The sequence below is a fragment of the Trichosurus vulpecula genome, chromosome 8, assembly GCF_011100635.1.
Source record: "Trichosurus vulpecula isolate mTriVul1 chromosome 8, mTriVul1.pri, whole genome shotgun sequence".
In the NCBI taxonomy this organism is placed as follows: Eukaryota; Metazoa; Chordata; class Mammalia; order Diprotodontia; family Phalangeridae; genus Trichosurus; species Trichosurus vulpecula.
The window spans coordinates 35,395,076-35,414,534 of NC_050580.1; the positions used below are offsets into that span (position 1 = coordinate 35,395,076).

Below are 19,459 nucleotides of genomic sequence, written 5' to 3' on the forward strand. Positions count from 1 at the left end.
ATAATATCGCTCCATTCACATAGCAAAGCTCTTAGATACAGCTATCCCATTTAATCCTCACAGCATCCTTGGTGGAAGGTGCCACGATTATGCCCACTGCACAGAAGAAGCTGAGATTATAGTACTCATTACAACTGGGCGTTGAAGTTAACTCAAGAAAGAATTTATCCTGTGGGTCTTTGCCATCAGGTATGATTTCACAAAATATACATAAATGCTTTTCAAATAGACACTGCTTATTCTAACACTTAAAAGAGATCTAAAGAGAATTCAGTAAAGACATAGAAGGCAGAGACAAATAACCCAAGCACTGGCCATCTTATGGGTCTAACTTAATTTGCAGAATCTTCAAGGAGTTGCTAACTGGTCCAGTATAAGGCTCCTCTCAAGTATCAGATATCAAGAGGAAGCCTTTGGCAGCATCTGAATCACATTCAATTCATGATTTAGTTCTCTCTGCCTTAGTTAGAGGGGCAAAGTAATTATTCTGTTGGGAAAGAAGACTTGCTGGTCTTCTCACCTATATCAGCCTGAGGGAGGGAAGCAGGGGCCCCTGAAGGGCAAATCAATCTGAGAAAATCCAGAACATTTTTTTACAGGTTAAGTAAAAAGCTCTATGTCTCAACACAGAAAATTTGATTTTAGCATGAGAAATTTCTAGGCTGTGACCAGGTGACTTCTCCGTCTTTTCATTCCAGGACTCTTCAGGGGTGATGTCCAGGGCTCCATCCTCTTCTCCCTTGGATATCTCTTCACTTCCCATGGCTTAACGTATCACATGGGTACTGATGCCTCCCTAAACTCTATATCCAGGCCTCTGAAAATCTCTTTCCTGAATTTGTCACGGATAGATAAGTCCTTAAGGCATCTTGAATGCAACATGCCCCAAACAGAGATCTTTTACCTTCCACCCTATAAATCTACCCCCCTCCTCCAGGTGTGGAAAGACAGGCACTCTAATGCACTAATGTGAAATAATCCAACCGCTGTGAAAAGCAACTTTGGCTTATGCTAAGTCATTGAAATGTCCATATCTTTTGACTTAGGGATCCTGCTGCTAAGCACACACTCTAAGAAAGTCAGTGACAAAAGGCCCCATGTGACCAATATTTTATATAGCAGCAGATTCTGTAGTAGCAAAGATCTAGAAACACAGATCCTCACTGGGGAGAGTTTTCGAGAAATGGATAAACAAGTTGAGGTACGTAAATATAATGGAAGCTTGGAGGAGAGGGCTTGTTTAGATATCAGTGTGCGAGGTCATGGGGCTTACAGAACAGCAGATCCAAAGAACATGCTAAAAGTAAACAAAAGTGAAACCTGGCCTAGGGCACTTACACATTATCAGCGCACAATTACTAACAGCTTCTTAGTTTAGATAACATACAATACTGTCTTCTCACTTGAAAGATCACATCGGTGATTTGTTTCCCTGGCGTGAACACCCCCTCCCTCTACTGAAACAGAGCTGGACCCCTTGATGCCTTAGTAGACAGCCTTTGCCAAGGGCTGTGGCAAAAATAAAAAAAGTGTTCTGGTTTCAGATGGTCACCCTCCGGGGAAGAAGTGGGTAGGCTGGCCAGCTGAGAGCCATTCAGTCTGCTCTGATGTGGGCTTCCTGCACCTCCGTCAAGGCCTTTGAAAGCCTAGGCAGCCCCAGGCCCCATGAAGTGAAACAAGACTAAGTGTGTTGTTACTTTTAAGGTTTCCCACCCGTTTTAGGTGGAAGAGCCATCAAATAAATAAACAAAACAAAGATATAGAAAGATGAGGCATTTCCTTTTTAATCAGTCAAAAAATGCAAAACGGTCTGGACAATGTTAAATTCCACACACCATAATGCTATAGAGTTGTACATTAAATATAATTACTATCTATACATATGCAAAAATATAAAGTTCTATTTCATACAATAAACCCTCTATAGAAACCAGTTTAAAAATTAAGCAGAACCTCTCCATATTAATATGTGAGGTGTAAGTCTTTTAGGAAGTTCCTTCGAAGGTTTTAACACAAACACTAAACCTAAACATTGTCCATTTTCCTTCCATTTCAAAATTATTAAAATCTACATAAAACTAAACAAAAATTACTGGTACCTCAGTCACTTATTACTTACATAATAATGTCCAGGCTTCATTTAAATCCTCCATTTTATTCAAGTATGGTAATATAATTCAAATGCTCCATCTACTTAAGTACCGTATTAGGGAATATTTAGAGACAGTTCAACTTTTGCATTTGGCAAAATGTTAATTTTTTATTTCCTAAATACATTTTTAAAACTCCCGTCTGGTTGTTTTCATTTTGTTTTTCTGCTAAAAGGACAAGATCTTAATCTATAACGTTTGAGTGTAGTAAAACTTAGAATGGAAATCATAAAATCAACACCATAACCCCAAAGTCAAGCTGCTAACAGATGACGAAGTTGTCAGTCCTGCAGACAGACCAGAGGCAGGGCAACACCAATGAGCTTCTAAAGCTCGTCGTGGTAGAAGTGCTCATCATGGAGCTGCCGGCCATAGTCGGTGGCTTCACTAGTAAGAAACAAGTCCTGATTTTCAATGATTTCTACCTCTGAAAGCTTCCCGTCATTATTCAAATCCATTTCTTCAATTAGATGAAGAGCCTTTAAAGCAAAAGATTTTAAATTTAAACATGAGCATTTTAAAAGTTAATGATTAGGTCTTCATGTATTTTTTTGTCTCCATCTGTCAAAGCTACTGTGCTCAACTGCCAATTGCTGGGGTCTCGTATCTAAAGCCTGACCCAGTGGATGGTGAGCCTGCCCACTCTTTTCTTCATGCCCTCCCCTTCAGTAAGTTTCCCTCCCCAATCCAGGATATCCCAAAAACAAACCCTGAAAGGGACACTAAATGAAAGCTTAACATTATTCATCTTGTATCATCAAATAATGTTAAATAGGGACTGAGCCTCAACACTCTAATTTTCTCAGCTAAGTAGGTAATCCTATCATATTCAGAGCCAGTGACGCAGACTTATTTTGTTGGGTTTCTTCCCTTATAAATAGCACCAAAATGAAGATGGACCAAACACTTACCTCTTCTTGTGCAATACCCTGGTTATTGGGCACTACCCAAGACAAAAGTTCTTGAGGATCAAGCCTCCCATCCCCATCTTTGTCGTAATCATTCACAAATCTGTCTTTCTCAACAAGTATCCATTCTGGATCTTCATTTGCAGCTTAATAGGAAAGATAAACAAAAGTAGTTACAAACAAAAAACCCATAGGAATCCAACAATAAGGCAGGCCTATTTCTGGGATAAAAGAAACAAACAAAGGTTGTAGCAAAAATTAAACTCATGAATAAGATGAACAGCTACAACTGTAAAGTCCTGAATGACAAATGCATAAAGCGTCCACTTAGAAATCTAAAAACCAGCCCACTTTTACGCCTTGCTACAGAGAGAAGATCAAATAAAATCATGACAATTGTGGTCTACACGGCTGTCCCTAAGAGTTTTCTTCCATGGTTGGTTATTATAAAGACACATGATGCATACTTTTACAGTGACAGCCATCCTGGTGGTCTCTCTCATTCAGTAACCAGCAAAAGCAGGAGATGGTGGCTGGTTTTAAGTTCATCTGATATCTAAACAAGGTAGCAGTGGGTGCTCTCTAAGGAAAGCTAAGGGGAGGAGGTAGCCACTAAAAAATCCTAACCTCCAATATCATAGAAAGTTCTTTTCTACATTAATCCTACTTTTATACTATCTTATAAGTCTTTCTCTCTCTTGGTAAGGTCTACTTGAGTCAATATTGGATTTTATTTAAGAATATCAACACTTATTTACTCTTCCATTTGGATTAAAAATAATTTATTAATCTAACAATTTGAACAAGTAGAAGGTATTTCAACTCCAGATAAGGAACTAGAAAAAAACATAGAATTCTGAAACTAACTAGACATCGCTTTTTCTTATTGGTACTATAAAAATTTAGTGGAACTTGTTACCAAGAACTTAATTGTTGGCGGCATGGGCAAGTAGGTGGGTGCAGTAGAGTGCCAGGCCTGGAGTCAGGAAGACCTCAGTTCCAATCCAGCCTCAGACACTTACCATCTTTGTGACCCTGGCCAAGTCACTTCACCCTATTTCCCTGTCCCCTCGCCTATAAAATGAGCTGGAGAAGGAAATGACAAACTACTCCAATATCTTTTCCAAGAAAACTCCAAATGGGGTCATGAAGAGTCAGACACAACTGAAAACGACTGAACAACAAAAAATTACCCCAAAAGAAGTTAGTCATACTTCTTACGGACCCACCTTTATCTACCTTTTAAATGGCTCTCAAAAAGAAATCTTCCTTTCCATTGGTTCTTTCCTCAAGTCCACTTTCCCCCAAATCCCCAAATTCCCCAGACTCCTTCAGGTTACTTACTTGGATCTCGTCTGTAGTCACCAAGGAATTCTTCCAAACTAACAAACCCATCACCATTTTTGTCATGTTCTTCTAAAGCCTCTTGAATGACAAATTCCTATTGTATCATCAATAAGAAAAGATGAGTCATTGTAATTTAGTATCATACATACTTCTAGCCTGAGACCTTTCAGATCCCTGGCTTCTGAATTGGTTATTTGTAAAATAACATTATAAAAACTATTTGGGAATTATCATGCTGGCCAGGCATCCAAGAACACAGCAGTAATCTCTGCTACCAGAGAGGCTGAGGCCAGTGATTCTGAGCTCAAGAGTTTTGAGCTCCGGTCTGCTAAACCTGTTCAAAGTCTGAGCTAAGTTTGCCAATACCATGCCAATACCAAGCCCCCATGAGCAGAGGGCTGGCCACCAGGCTTCCTAAGGAGTTTCCCGGTCAAAAACAGAGCATGGGCTCTTGTGCCAATCAGAACCAGAGGGGTCCATGAGAGGCCCTTGCACTTCCAGCCTGAGCAAGATAAGGAGACAAGCTTTTAAAAAAAAGGGAGTAACGATTCTGGCACCTTCAGTGTTATAACAAATCTATTAAAAAATAAAGAAACAAATACAATAAAACCTTACCTAAGTAGCACCCACAATAACATGGAATTCACTTTCCTAAATGATTTCAGCAGAGCTTGGCTGTTCTTTCTCCACTCTCCCCTCTCCATGCTACTATCACACAGGACCCCAGCTTTCACCATGCGCTCCTCCGTTACGTTAACATTCCTCACTGCCAGGCCACATCATCAACTACCAGTCCTGTTTCACCTTAAGCCTGGAAAATCTTGGGTTTGGTGCTGCCGCTAATGATTTCTCCATCCTTCTTGGTCCTCTTCTCACCCCATCACATCCATAAACCTGCCCTCTGCGTGCATTAGGACTTCCCAGTAAAACTGACCCCTCCCACTCCAACCCCTACATCCCTTCTCCAGAGGCTAGAGACTGTGCAATCGATGCTCAGTGTCATCTGAACTAAACCTGATAATGGGTAAAATGGAAGAATGTGTCCACTGATTACAGAAATGCTTCTCCTTCCCTTCTGTTTGTTTTCCCTTCTCCAGGTATTTCTAGCACTAGGCCTGGAATTTTAAAATGCCTGTATCACTTGACATGCCTGGTCCTTCTAGTGCCAGCAGAAAGAGACTGAAAACTGAGAGGTCAGCTAGGAAGTTCCTTAACGCACGCAGAGGTGACATCAATGGCCTCCAACAACACATGTGCCATATCGAGGAGTATTATACTAACAGTGGAGGAGACAATGATAGATCCCATCTATCTGAGACCTTGGAGAGCTGAAACACCCCAGAGCTCTTAGCTTCCAGCCTTCTATGGGCTTGATCACTGCTTAACTCAGCTGTCAGAGACAAATTAGAATTTTTCTCTTAGCATTTTAATTTGTGTTTTTGGGAGGCTGCACTGGACTGTTTTCCCATATGCTTTCCAGACCAGCAGATCTGTGACCAACTAGTTAGCTCAAGTAATTAGAGCTGTGTTAATGAGGCCAACACCATCAAATATGCATCTGATTCCATCCCTTACAACAAGTAGTGATTTTCCCCAACACTCCACAAATGCCCTACACAAGGGAGCTGAGCAGCAGCATCTTCTTGTACAAAGGATGGAATCACCACCACAAGTCAGCAGGACACAAGTGAGCTATAGAAACACGCTGTGATAAAAGGGAAAGCATTCCTCCAAGGTTTAGGGGATGCTAAAATTTCCCAAAGTTTTGGCGTAAAAAATATTTTCTTTGTTTTTCATGCAATGGAACAGAAATTTAAATTTTTGGAAGAATTTAAAAACAAATTGTTTCTTAAATGTTTCTACAAACCTAATAATTATTTTTTGGTTAGAAACCCAAAAATACATCAAGTGTATCATTTATAAAATGATATTTGACATATAAAGAAATGTGAAGGCTCCAGACAATGAAAAACAGGGAGGAAATGAGGAATCCAAGTTTACTCAGGGCATGGCAGAGAAATGGAGAGAAGCATAGGGGAGGGAAAATTTTTCTGGGCCTTCAAATTCTCCAAATAGATCTGTTCACTCCCTGAATGGCTTCTACAATTAAAAGGTAAGAGCAATTACAGAATTTATGTAGCTCTGTCTGATGCAGGTTATAAGATTCCATCACTAAATAAATGTGTGAAAATGTTTCTTCCTTACCGTCATGTAATCAACCTCTTCAGGATGCTCAAAAGCAATAAATTCGACAAGGCTCAGACCAGGAACTTCATCCTGATTCGCTTTTTCAAACCGTTTCTTGTCCTTTAAATGAAGCTTCAAAAATAAAGGAAAAATTTCCAAAGGTCTGGTTAGATATCTCAGCGTTCATGTACGTCTTTTTCTTGTTAAAATCCAAACACTAATTAGACGGTAAGAAAGTCATAACATTACCATGCAAATATCTTAACTTCATACAAGCACATCATTCTTTCAAAACATGTGCATATACATCGTATCATTTACTATCTCACGGATAAAGGAGAAAACAGAACAAACATTATCCATTTGCCAGATGCTTGTAGAGGCCTTGTCCCGAGTCAGAGAGAAGGTCATCAGGGAACCCCCCCTTGGAGCCTTGCCTCCGGATTCATCTGCGACTGCTACCCATATCAACGGTGTTAGAAGACCATCTTTCCCCCTTTCTTGTTCATTCTAGGCTGCTAGTGCAAATGTCCTGACTTCCAGGGAGTCCGTTACAGGGTGGTGATGCCAGCTGTTGCTGATTTCAGTCATGTCCAACTCTTCGTGACCCCACTTGTGGTTTTCTTGGCAGAGATGCTGGAGTGGTTTGCCATTTCCTTCTCCTAGCTTACTTTACAGATGAGGAAACTGAGGCAAACAGGGTTAAGTGACTTTCTGACAGATAGTAGGTATCTGAGGCTGGATCTGCACTCAGGTTTTCTTGACCCCAGGCCCAGTGCTCTATCCACTGTGCCCACACGTAGCTGCCCTGGCTTTCTAGGTTTAAGTGGATAACATTCTAGTGCAAATCCATCCATGGTAATGGTGGGTTTAAACCCCAAGTTCTTTGTTGCCTTCCTTTCTACAAATACAAAGAAGCCTTGCTGTAATACCACCACTGGGTCTCGTGCTCCATCACGAGTGGATCACCTGTGAATTAGGCCCTTTTGGTCCTTCAGTAACTACTCAATTAAGACCTCCCCCTCTCTGCCACACTAGGAGTTTAAACCCCAGCTTCTCAAATGCTGCTCTATACCAAGGGTGTCCTGGTATGTCAAACTCTTATTACCAAAGTTCCTTACTCTTTTTTAAAGAATGTTTTTATTTTTTCTCAGTGAGATGTAAAAACAATTTTTCATAATTTTTGAGTTCCAAATTTCCCTCCTTCCTTTCCCCTCACTTGGGAAGGCAAAGCACTTGGATATAGATTATACATGTTCAGTCATGCAAAACTCATTTCCATATTAGCCATGTTGCAAAAGAGAACACAGACCAAAAAAAGAAAAAAGAACAAGAAAAATAAAGTTTAAAAAGTATGCTTTAGACTTGGTCAGCTCTTGCTCTGACAGCATTTTTCCTACGTCCTTCAGAATTGTCTTTTTTCACTGTATTGATAAAAAGAGCTAAGTCACTCACGGCTGATGACCATATAATACTGATGCTGCTGTGTACAATGTTCTGGTTCTGCTCCCTTCACTTTGCATCAGTTCAGATTAGTCTTTCTAGGCTTCTCTGAAGGCATCCTGCTCATCGTGTCTTATCGTGTCACAATCACAGGCCAGTTTGTTAAGTCATTTCCCAACTGACAGGTACCCCTGCAATGTCCAATTCTTTGCCCCCACAGAAGAGCTGCTAGAAATGTTTTTGCAGATATAGGTCCTCTTTTTCTTTGCTCTCTCTGGGGTGGCACTGCTGAGTCAAAGGGTATGCATGTTTTATAGCCCTCTGAGCATGGCTCCAGATTGTCTCCAGAATGGCTGGTCCTTCTCAATTCCTAACAAAAAGCGGCTCTTCTCCATCACTCACTGTGCGTGCTACTCATCCCATGCTCGCTGCTCAGCCCCGCAACAGCCACGCTCTGAGGGGCGCTTCAACAATCCGGCTAGCAGCTGCTGTGGGGGTGAAAGACCAACACAGGCCCAACAACAAGAATGCTGCCAAAGCCCAGGTTCTTCTGATCTGCTTTACTAAGGAAAGCAATGTTAAGGGGTTGACAAGCTCACTTTAATTCAGCATGTAAATACCATTCACTCAGTTCAGGGGAAAAAGCCAGCCCCCTGAACTTCAGAGCAAATACAAACAAATTACAAACATCAGCAGACAGACCCAATACAATTCATTGTTACCAACATCTAGGTTCAGCCCGGGAGCTCATAACAAGGGCTGGCCCCACGGCTGTGGGTTAAGAGCTCCGAAAAAGAGAAAGCCAACTCCTGGTTTTATATCTTTTTCAGGGTCAAGGGTGAGCCACCCATGCGACTCGCCCATGTGACCTAAAATCATCACAAACAGGCGACTTAAGCCCACGTGGTCTAAAAGCCTCTGATGTCCCAAACACGCCACTCAAACCCATGTAAACTAGGCCCTCCCCTGAGGCAGGGAGGTCACCAAGGAAACAAAGGCCAAACTCTCCAAGGGCACTTGGTTGAACTGAGTGCTAAGAGCCCATTTTGACTGCCAACACAAGGGTGCAAGTGCAGAGGGCTTAGAGACAGTCTCAGTCCACAACAGATTATGTTAGAAAACAACGCTACAATAAAGGGCTGACAAAGCTTTCACGTGGTTCTGACAGGATCCCAGCTCCTGGGTTCAGAGCAGTCACCTGCACCAGATTATTTCAGGTCTCTCTTAATAGATGAGACAGCTGAGGCTCAGAGGAGGAGACTCAGTTATCATTTGAACCCAGGTCCTTGGACTCCACATTCGGGGGGCTCTCTCTTCAGAAAGAAGGGTCGCATGTTTCTAACCTATACACTAAACGTTAGCCAGAATGCCTCGGCCAAGCATTCCAGGCACCGTCACAGGGCGGCGTGACCAACACCCTTCAAGCCTACTCTCATCACCCTCCCCATATGTCACTAGGGTGTTCCCACCTGCATCATTCCTACGACTACAATGTCCTCCCTCCTGATTTGCTGACTGAATTATTACATTATTATTAACCATACCACTGTGACCCACCGATCTTCTTCATTTAGTGCTTTGTCTTACAAGTCTGACTGAATGATGTTAATATGATTTATTACTGTTATCTGTGTTGCAGTACAACAGAATACTAACAATAATGATGATCATTTATGTAGCATTTTAAGGTTCTCAAAGACCTTGACAGGTATCATCCCCCTTCATCCTCACAATGGCGCTGCTGTGACTCACCCCCACCTGCCCCCATTTTACAGACAAGGAAAAGGAAACCTCCCCAGGGACACGCAGCCAGCGTCTGGCCCAGAACTCTGCAGCATTCCCTAGCACCAAGGAGACTTGTGTCAGCTTCCGTCAGCCCATGACAGGTGCTGAACGATGGCATAAACTGCTCTAGCTAGCTGTCCATGGTATAGCGTCCCTCTGAGCCCTTCCTCACAGGCTCACCTGGTTAAAAGACTCGTCCCTTCTGATTTCCTCCGCCTCAGTGCCCTGGGCAGCCCCTCCCCCATGGGCTAGCCTTCCCCAGGGCTCACACACACTCAGTGAAGCGACCCTCCAGCCAAACAGAAGAGGGAGAAGTTTGTTTTCAAGTGGTTGTTTTTAATGGATGGTTCTTGACTTCAATCTTTATTCCTTAAGACACCTGTCCGTCTTGTGCTTCTGCTCGCTCAGACTGAACCTTGTGCATTTCGCATTGAGCACAAACGTGCAAAAATGCCGACAGGCGAGACCTCCGGGTACTCTGCTGAGCCAGACGAGTCCAGAAGGAACAAGCTACCATTGAAAAGGCCCAGGGCTCGGGTTTCCTTATGAAAGGACCCTTCGATTCCCAAGCAAAGGGCCCGTGTTTCAGCTAAGGGCATTACTTGGCAAGTATTATCTATCACAGAAAGGGTCTTTCTCCGCAAGCTGAAGTTTCAGGAAAATAAAGTTTTCTGGTTCACATTTACCAGTTACTGTCAGGCTTTTTAAAAAAGAAACTTAACTTGAACATTTTTCAAAAGCATTCAAACCTGCACTAGAGAGGAAACTAGCTTGTGAGACACAGAAATCCACTACAGGTAAGGACCTTTGGGGGATCACCTTGGAAACAGATAAAAAACTTTTAAAAAGAAAGGTTAAATATTACGATCTTAAAGCCTTTGTTCCTTCTCTGTGTTTGAGAGGTTGTGAGGGGCTTAGGGTAGAACGGCAGAAAAAAAAAATAGGACAAGAAAAATGATGCTCTAAAAATTCATTTCAGTACCAAAATGCACCAAACAATTACTATTTTCACACTGTGATGGGAGCCTGCAAAGAACAGAGCTGCCACCTCTTGGCAGACAAAAGATTTTATATAAAGAAAAAGAAATAATCTTTAGTACTAGAACAAGGCATGGCTCCTCAAATGTGGAGGAGGCCTAGGCAAGGCTGTACCTTAAAGCTGGAACCTGTAGCTTTCACCAGATGCGCCCCCAAACTTGAATCCCCCATCTTAGAAATGCTGTGCAGGGCAGTTCTTCACACAATAAACCAAGAAATGCTATTCCAGGCACTTCACAGGACCTCATAATAAAAGGTCAACACTCTTACACCTGTCAACAATTCCCTTCTACCTGGAAACCTATTAAAAAGCTCTTGCTCAGGGGCAGACTGGACCAGATATTCCGAGGGCAACCGGCCAGCCAATCAACAGCTAGGTGGCGCAGGGGGCAAAGTGCTGGGCTTGGAGTCAGAAGACCCAAATTTAAATTCAGCCTCAAACACAGCTAGCTGTGGGACCCTGGACAAGCCATTTAACCGTTTGCCTCTGTTTCCTTGTCCATAAAATGGGGATGATGATAGCACCTACCTCCCAGAATTGTTGTGAGGCTGAAATGAGATAATATTTGTCAAGTACTTGGCACAGAGTCTGACACAGAGTAAGTACGATATGAATGTTATAGTGACTCCTTGTGGCTTTCTAGTCAAGAAGCACTTACCGAGTGCCTGGCACTGTATATCAGTGAGGGGTCGAGACAGTCCCTGCCTTCCCAGAGCTGACAGCCTGACTCAGGCCAGAGAGAGAAGGATGATGCGCTAGACTGGGGCAGCAGAGGGTTACGGGGAGGACACGAGATCGAGAAGCACGACTGCTCTGTGTCCCTCCAAGCCGAGCTTCCTCATCTGTACAAAGCGGGGCTGGACCAGCTTTCCCAGCCCCTCCCAGGGCTCCCACTGAGAGGATGCTCATTTAGGACCGCCATTACCTCCCTCGGGCCTCATTATCCAGCTTCTGTACTTCTCAAGAGGCAAAGTCATCACACAATGAGAATACCCAAAGACATAAGGCCTCAAATCAAGACTGTCACCAGAAGGATGGTCAAGAGACAGACACCAACCCCTCTGTATGAATACGCAGACCTTTGCAGCAGGTCTAAGCCCACAGCATGTGGGCAGTCAGGATTTGATGAAGTGCGTGACCCTAGACAAGTCGCTCAGCAGAGGCTGTCTGCCTCAGTTTCCTTGACTGCAGAATGGGGATAATAAGAGCACCTGCCTCACAAGCTGGTTGCTAGAAGGATCAAATGAGAGAACACATAAAGTGCTTTGCAGACTGCCAAAGGCTCTACATAAAACGCTAACTATTTTTTTAGAGGACATTTCTATGACCTCTTCACGCAGTTATTTTTCCTAACATTCCTAATGTTAAAATTCCAAAATGCCCTATGTATTAATAAGCCTGTTACTTTGAAATGATCTTGGTTCTGGATTTTTATCTCATGTTCCTGCCCCGGGGACCCTGTCTTGTAAACCACCATGGCAGCACAAAATGCCAGAATCGAGAGGATCAGACTAGAGGGAAAGGTGGAAATTTTCTAATAAAAAGAGCCTTCGCAGGTCTGGAGTGCCCCGTTAGGACAGAAATGACGAAGATGCCCCATTTTTGGAAAAGGCTGGAGTTTTGCCAATGCCAATGCTTTACTCATAAGGGTGGGGATGGCAGGCGCTGGACAGAAAAACTCAGATGATCTTAAGGCTCATTAACACAATCAGTTTCAGCTTCTTTTCCCCATCTGCCCTTGGCACAATCTCCTAGTGATTAATAGAGAGTGATTCGCATTTACCATTTTAATCAGAGGACGTAGCAGGCCCCCGAGATGAGCAAGCCTGAGAGCAGAGGAAGGCCTGACATGAGAGCCAGACAATACACTCCTGGTAAAGAGAAATCTTTTTACAAAGGAGGGTCACCTCCGGCTTTTCCAATGTAAAAACATAAACCTTCAAGTTAAGCTATCTGGTTCAGAATTGAGAATTGTTAACTTAAAAGTATATGTGTCATGTAATTTTAAAGAAAGTCTCTGCTGGAAGTACTGGATTTCATTTCTAGTCCTGCCCTTGGGACAGCTGCATATTCACTGAGAGTGGTCTCATGGGGCAGAACCTCCTCACAATCAGGGCTTTCTGAAAATGGGCTGGGCTGCCTTGGCCTCTCCCGGAGGCTTTCAGGTAGATGCTGAATGACTTCTAGAGAATACTGTGGGTCAAGCGCAGGATGGAGCAGAGGGAGCTTCCACACACTTTCCAACTCTGAGAATAGGCCAGTATTAGAACCCTAGAACCCTCTGGAAAAGTCACTACATCAGTATCAGACTCAATTTCCTCATGTACAGACTGAGGACAATACTTCCACTACCTACATCACAAAGAAAAGCCATCAGCATTGTTCAAAATGCTCTGGAAACGTGAGATCTCATTGTTACAGGAGACTATTACAACAGCAGACAAATGGCCTATTTTTGTAATAATCAAATGTGCTTCTAACCTACATAAACAGAATAGTTCAAAAAAATAAATTTTATCTTATGAACCAAGTAACATGTGACTTATTCCGAATCTGACATGCCTCTCTACTTTGTTAAAAAAAAATACTGTTGTTTGATTAAAATGAAATTACCAACAAAGCTACTGGATATCTATTATTAACCAATGTCTCTTCACTGAGGAAAAAAGTGATTACTACAGAAACAACAAGGGAAAGAGTAATAACATATTATGGATCAGGAGGCAGACAGTGTGATATAGGCAGAAAACTGGGCTTGTGTCAGCTCTGAAATGAACTCAGTGTGTGACCTTGGGCCAGTCCCTTCCCTTCTGAGCCTCTGCTTCCTCATATGTAGAAGTTTGGGATTAAATTATTTCTAACTTGCCTGCCCACTTGGAGGCTCTGATCAGCTCTGCACTTGAGGTAGGAAGGTCAGACAACAAGGGCCTGACTTCAGTGAAGATGAAGATGACCCAGGGGTAATACAGTCCCCTCCTAGTCCAGAGGGTGACTGTGAGGAGCCACAGAAAGGACCCTTCCCAGGCCTTCCTAGCTGGACAACAGCTACTACTTCAGGAGGGGCAGTGTGACCGCCAAACCACAGAACAGGGCTCTCAACCCCCAAAGAACGACCACCAGTATACACACCCTTTTTCTCTTCTGACCAACTTTGCCCATCTAGTGCATCTAAACAGGGAAGAGGCTGTGATCTTTGGGGGGGCCTGAGAGGAAGACAGAGGAAAGGAAGGAGAGGGATCTGATAATGTAACATTTGGCCATCTGACTGAGCCCCAACCCTTACCACCAAGCAGCACGTGTAGCCTCTAAAGAGCCTCAAGTTGGTCACGATGGTTTGAAATCCTAATAGAACTAAAATAAGCCCTTTAAAATATCATTTTCTGCATTTAAATAGGTATTATAATAAAGCCTTCACAAAAGCTAAGCTGCAGAATAAAAATACAGGAAAAAGGCCTCCCTTTTTTGAGAAAGCCTTCTATATGACTAATACCCTTAAAATATACAGTACTGTGAATACAGTATTGGGCTACCTTTATTAAAATGTCATCTTAAAAAAAGAATCATGAAAAGTGATCTTTGTAACCACTGTGGCTTTTGAACCCTGCCATGTAAAAACACATGCCGTATTTTTAAATTACTGAGTCCCAAGTAAAGCCCTTTCTCTGAATTTCCCAGGACTGCCAGGTAAAAAGCACACATTGTAAACTGTGCCTGGAGGTGGGGGTGGCGGTGTATAGAGTCTTAAAGGGACAACAAAAACTCTATTATAATTAAGTGCATGTAAACTAAGTGCTTTAAATAATGAGAACCAAGCATCTGATTGAATTTAGAAAACAAGTCAAAGTCTCTTTTTTTGGATTTTAATATATCTTCAAAATAGTAGTTGGTCATCATAGCCTCTTCAGTAATTATTTTCACATGATGTTTTGTGAATGCTAACAAAAACAGTATTCACAAAAATAATAAAAAGAGGAGCTTGGAATACAGGAGGCCAGTGTCAGCCAGATGATCCAACTGGGTAATAACTACAAGGAATCCTGAAGTCTGACTTTCAAAAAGGTCAGTGAGGCGTGACAAAGCACTGCCCAGGGAACACGGCCATCCAGGAAACGACCCGAGATCTGCCAGCTGGGACCCTTCAGGCACAATGGGAAAGGGCCCCGAGAAGATCAGAGTGCTGACCGCTCACCTGCCTAAAAGACTCCTCTTCGGCATCGTCCAGAACGGTGTTCTCGTCAAAGTCGATCACGCGGTCGTACATCTGAATGTTGTACTCGTCCCACGTAACCACGCCATCGCGGTTTTTGTCATATTCGACAAACTGCTGCTTCGCCTCCTGCATGGCGTAGTGTTTAAAGGACATCTGGATCCACGTACTGAGTTCATCTGGGGGATTCACCGGAACAGAGAGAATGTGTCATTTTAATTGTGAATGTTCAAAGGATCTTTGTAGATTAAAAAAAATTGGTCAACTATGGTAACCCAGACCCACATTCCTGTCACAAAACAGAAACAAATCCAAATAGCGCCTGAAAAAATACATTTAAAAGACTTTTCAATTTGTTTGAGAAAAAAGTTGTGATACAATATTACTTCATTCGACTGGAAGTTCAGTGAATTTGTATTTTCACAGGTGTTAAGTTGCATCTAAATTATTTCCTTAAAACAATGAGAGAAAATCAATCTTTGGTTAACAGATGAGCTGTTGGTTTTATTTTTTCTAAACAGGCAAAAGCATTAAAAAAAAGAACAGATTAAAATGGAGCCACATTTGTGTATGTGGTAGAGGGTTTGGGATTGAGTTGATTAAGCAGGATTCCCCAAAATTGTCCAAACAGCCAGATTCAGCCAACAACTTCTGCGTAGCCAAAAGAGCAAAAAGACATTCAACTCTCCCCAAACTGCTCCTGCAGTGATGACTCTGAAGGAAGCACTGGCCAGGGACAAAGGGAGGCTGGGAGGAGGAGGCACGCCCAATTAGAGCTGACTCTGTTCTTTTCTCCAGGGAAGGTGCTAGCAGTTTGCTGAAGGCAAAACAGCGAATGTCGGGGCTGATCCTGTACAACATTCCTGACATCCTAAACTCCGAGGGGCAACTTTAACGGGATCAATGAAATCCAATGTAAGACAGCCACAATGACATGTGAAGACCCAGAGGAAAAATACTTTTACTTCCTAGTCATGCCCTTACTTTCAGACCGTCTCTGAAGACCCATCGCTGTGGGAGAGCTTTCCAAAACACAAGAGGGACCTGGCACCCCCAAAGACATGGGGAGATCCTGGGCACAGGGCCACTTCTATAATGGACACTGGGTGGAATGCGGTGTCTACAAGCTCTTAATGCAGACAAGTCCCTTTTCAAGGTAGCTCATTACAGCAGCAAAAACAGAGGACTAGAAAGGACTGAGACCTGGGGCCTCCCAGATTGATGGACTGACTGACAGCTCCGCCACTAACAAGCTACACTGCACATGTCCTCGAACCTGCTGGGTCTCTATCTCTTCATCTGTGAAATGAGAGTAAAAGCTGACTCGTCTCTCTCTAAGGTTACTGATTGCAAAAAATATGTGGATTTATACAAAAAGAATTCACAGGAGAGGACCAGACCTACTGTTCTGATTAATCTGTACTTCTGATTTTAGTGAGAACTACAACAACAACGCCTAGAATCCCACAGGCAATCAAACAGTATTATGTTAAACAAATGTCAAATAACGCAATTCAGCCATAATTCCAAATGAACTTGGTCTTCTTTCCTCTCTAGTATATTTACAGTGAAATAAACTGAATCACTTTGCACATAAAGTGCACTTCTCTGACAATGCAAAGTGCGATGGTTATCATTTTTAAAGAATCAGATGAGGAATAAGGTTTTTAGGTTATAAAGTAAATTTTCATTCTATATGACTACTAAAAGCACGACTAGCAGACATACTTACATCAGTGAGTCACTGGACAAAGCATTTACTCCCATTTGTTACCCTATGCCTCATTCTGCAGTCATAAAACATATTCCCCTATCTTTCTCTCACACAATGCTCTAAATCTTGGGGAAAGCTAATCTATGTTCTATAGACAATCTATGTTAGACATTCTATGGAGAGTCTGTGTTCAATAGACATTCACTCTAAAAATTTTGGGTGACATTTCTCATAGGAACTGATTCCTTTAGTTAGTGAGGGGGGGAAAAGGATCCTTACTTTCAGTAAGGAAACCATCAGAGTCCACATCAATTTTCTTAATGATTGCCGTCAGTCTTTTCTGCTGCTCTTCTGGACTGAGTTTTTCATATTCATCTGCTTCTGCCTTTGGGAGGAAAGAGACAAAAGAATGAATGAAATCAATCAGAGATTACTTTTGCTGGGACCAAAATTTGGACACGAACTTACAAAGTGCCATACGAAGGTCTCAGAAGTAGCCTGCCACTGCCTGCTGCTTTCACCAGCCAAGGCCAGGGACAAGTCTGACACAGGAGGAGGATCGCACACGTGATCAGCACGATGTGGTGGTAAGAGTGTCGGTCTTTACGGAACACAGGGGTTCCAAGCCTGGCCCTGAAACTTAATGTCCCCATAGGCATTTCTCCAAATCATGTTCCCTAAGCTTTAGAATGGAGATATCGATAATCCTCATATTATCAGGGCTTAGAGCTGGGACAAACCTTAACAAGTCACTTAGTCTAACTTCTCATTTTACTATTGAGTAATCGAGGTCTCGAGAGGTTAAAGTGCTAATGTCGCACACAGTGTTAGCCCAGGTGCTCTGACTACAAACCCTAAGAGGTAAACAAAATGCAAACCAGTATGAAGCTATATCATGAGGATACAAGAGCTATGAGGCTTCGGAAGGACAATAACCTCCGGCCTGGGATCCAGGCCAAAAACAACAGAAAACTCATCACACAGGGAGCTCCTGGAGAGCAGGTTCTGAGGAGTCAGCCTCTCCTTGTGATCTGGGCCTGTGTCCCCCTCCAGCCCTCACATCTGCAGACAAGACCCTGCTGTGAAACTTATGTGGGGAAGGGCAGCCTGGCCCAGAGAAAGGAAGCCAGGACTGAAAGGCACAAGACCTGAACTCTATTCCCAGCAACATCAAAAGCTCCTCCCTTATCTCCTCTCCGGGCTTCCATGGGTCCTGATTCTTAATCCATAGAATTGCCTTAGGACTATAGCAGAGGGATCAAATCTATGAATCCCCAGCACCCTAACCAAACCACATTAAGTTGTAATTGGGTAATGTTTAACAAAGTAAGTAAAAATACAACGTGGATGATGTTAATTTGTGGTTTTCTAATAGTAACTGTGGTTTAAAGGATGCCCTCAGGGGCAGAACACAAGGCTAGAACTCTAAGGCCAACACAGGGATCCTCATCCCACACTTGCTCCCAGTATAAGCCTGGCCAAGGTAGGGCTTCAGCGTTAGAGCTGGAGAGGGGAATGGGCCTGGATCTCAGGACTGCAGAGGCGGAGAAGGCTTGGAGATGCTCTGATTTTGCAGGGGAGGGCACTGGGTGGAAATGCAGGTGGTCTCCAAGTCTCAGTTTCCCCATCTGCAGAAGGGCACCCACACTGCCATCATCCTGGCACTCCCTACTGATGTGGTAGCTTGGACTTTGGGTCTGGGGTTGGTTCTGCCACTCACTACCAGTAGAGGGGCGAGACGCCTCCACCTGCCTCCAAGGCGGTCTTCATCGTTAGAAAGGAAGCTCACTGTCAGGAGGGGCTGTCTCCTTCCTCCTACTGCTAAGTGTGCGGAGGGAGACACTGGAGTTCAAATCCAGCCTCAGACCGTCGCTAGGTGTGTGACCCTGGTTCTGCCTCCTGTGTAAAATGAGAATACCAGCCCCCCACCCCCACCCCGAGCTGCTACGAGTGTCCGATGAGATCACAGGGGTCAAGCGCTCCGCAACCGTTACGAGCTGGACCAAGGCCAGCTATTGCCCCCCCCCCCCCCCCGCATCCCTCGCATCCCCCGCACGTGGCACCCGCGCCGGCGGGGGCTGCCGGAGCAAACAGGAGGCGCTCGGACGCAGCTCGCAGCGACTGCGGGAGGGAGGGACAGGGGCCCCCGGGAGGACCCCCAAGGGGGGGGGGGTTTCCCGGTGGGGGGGGCGGGGGGGCGGCACCCTCCGCCCCCGCCGCGCTTCGCCCTCTCACCTGGCCGCCCAGCAGCGCCTCGCGATCGTACTCGGCGCGATGCTCGCCCTGCGGGTAGTGAGGGTCATCTGGATCCCCCGCGCCCCGCGCCGCCGCCGCCGCGCCCGCCCCCAGCAGCAACAGCAGCAGCAGCTGCTGCCCCGGGCCCGGCCTCCGCCGCATCGCGCCCGCCTCCCGCGCACAGCGGAGACTCCCCGGGGGACGCGAGGCCTCGAGGCCCGGGAAGAAGCCCCGCCGGCCCACGCCTCCTTCTCCTCCTCGGACGCCGCCGCCGCCGCCTTCTCCGCCCCTTCTTCGCTCGCCTTAGGTTCGAGGCGCCGTTGCCTCCGCGCTTCCAAGGCGCCTCAGAGTCGAGGCTGGAGAGAAGAGACCGAACCGACCGCTGATTGGTCCGAGGCTGGGGATGACGCCAGAGAGGCTGGCCGCTGATTGGGCGGTGTCTGC

At 44.4% G+C, this 19,459-nt stretch overlaps 1 protein-coding gene across 1 annotated transcript; it reads right to left on the reverse strand.

Annotated features, from left to right (window-relative positions):
• Positions 1 to 1,760: 1,760 nt before the first annotated feature.
• Positions 1,761 to 19,386, reverse strand: RCN2 (reticulocalbin 2). The gene is made up of 7 exons (XM_036737098.1): positions 19,016 to 19,386; positions 17,060 to 17,165; positions 15,049 to 15,245; positions 6,611 to 6,724; positions 4,403 to 4,499; positions 3,062 to 3,204; positions 1,761 to 2,629 (listed from the first exon to the last, which is right to left on the reverse strand). Exons 1-7 carry the CDS (start codon positions 19,175 to 19,177, stop codon positions 2,477 to 2,479), a joined length of 972 nt encoding a protein of 323 aa, XP_036592993.1. The 5' UTR covers positions 19,178 to 19,386; the 3' UTR covers positions 1,761 to 2,476.
• Between the last annotated feature and the right edge of the window lie 73 nt (positions 19,387 to 19,459).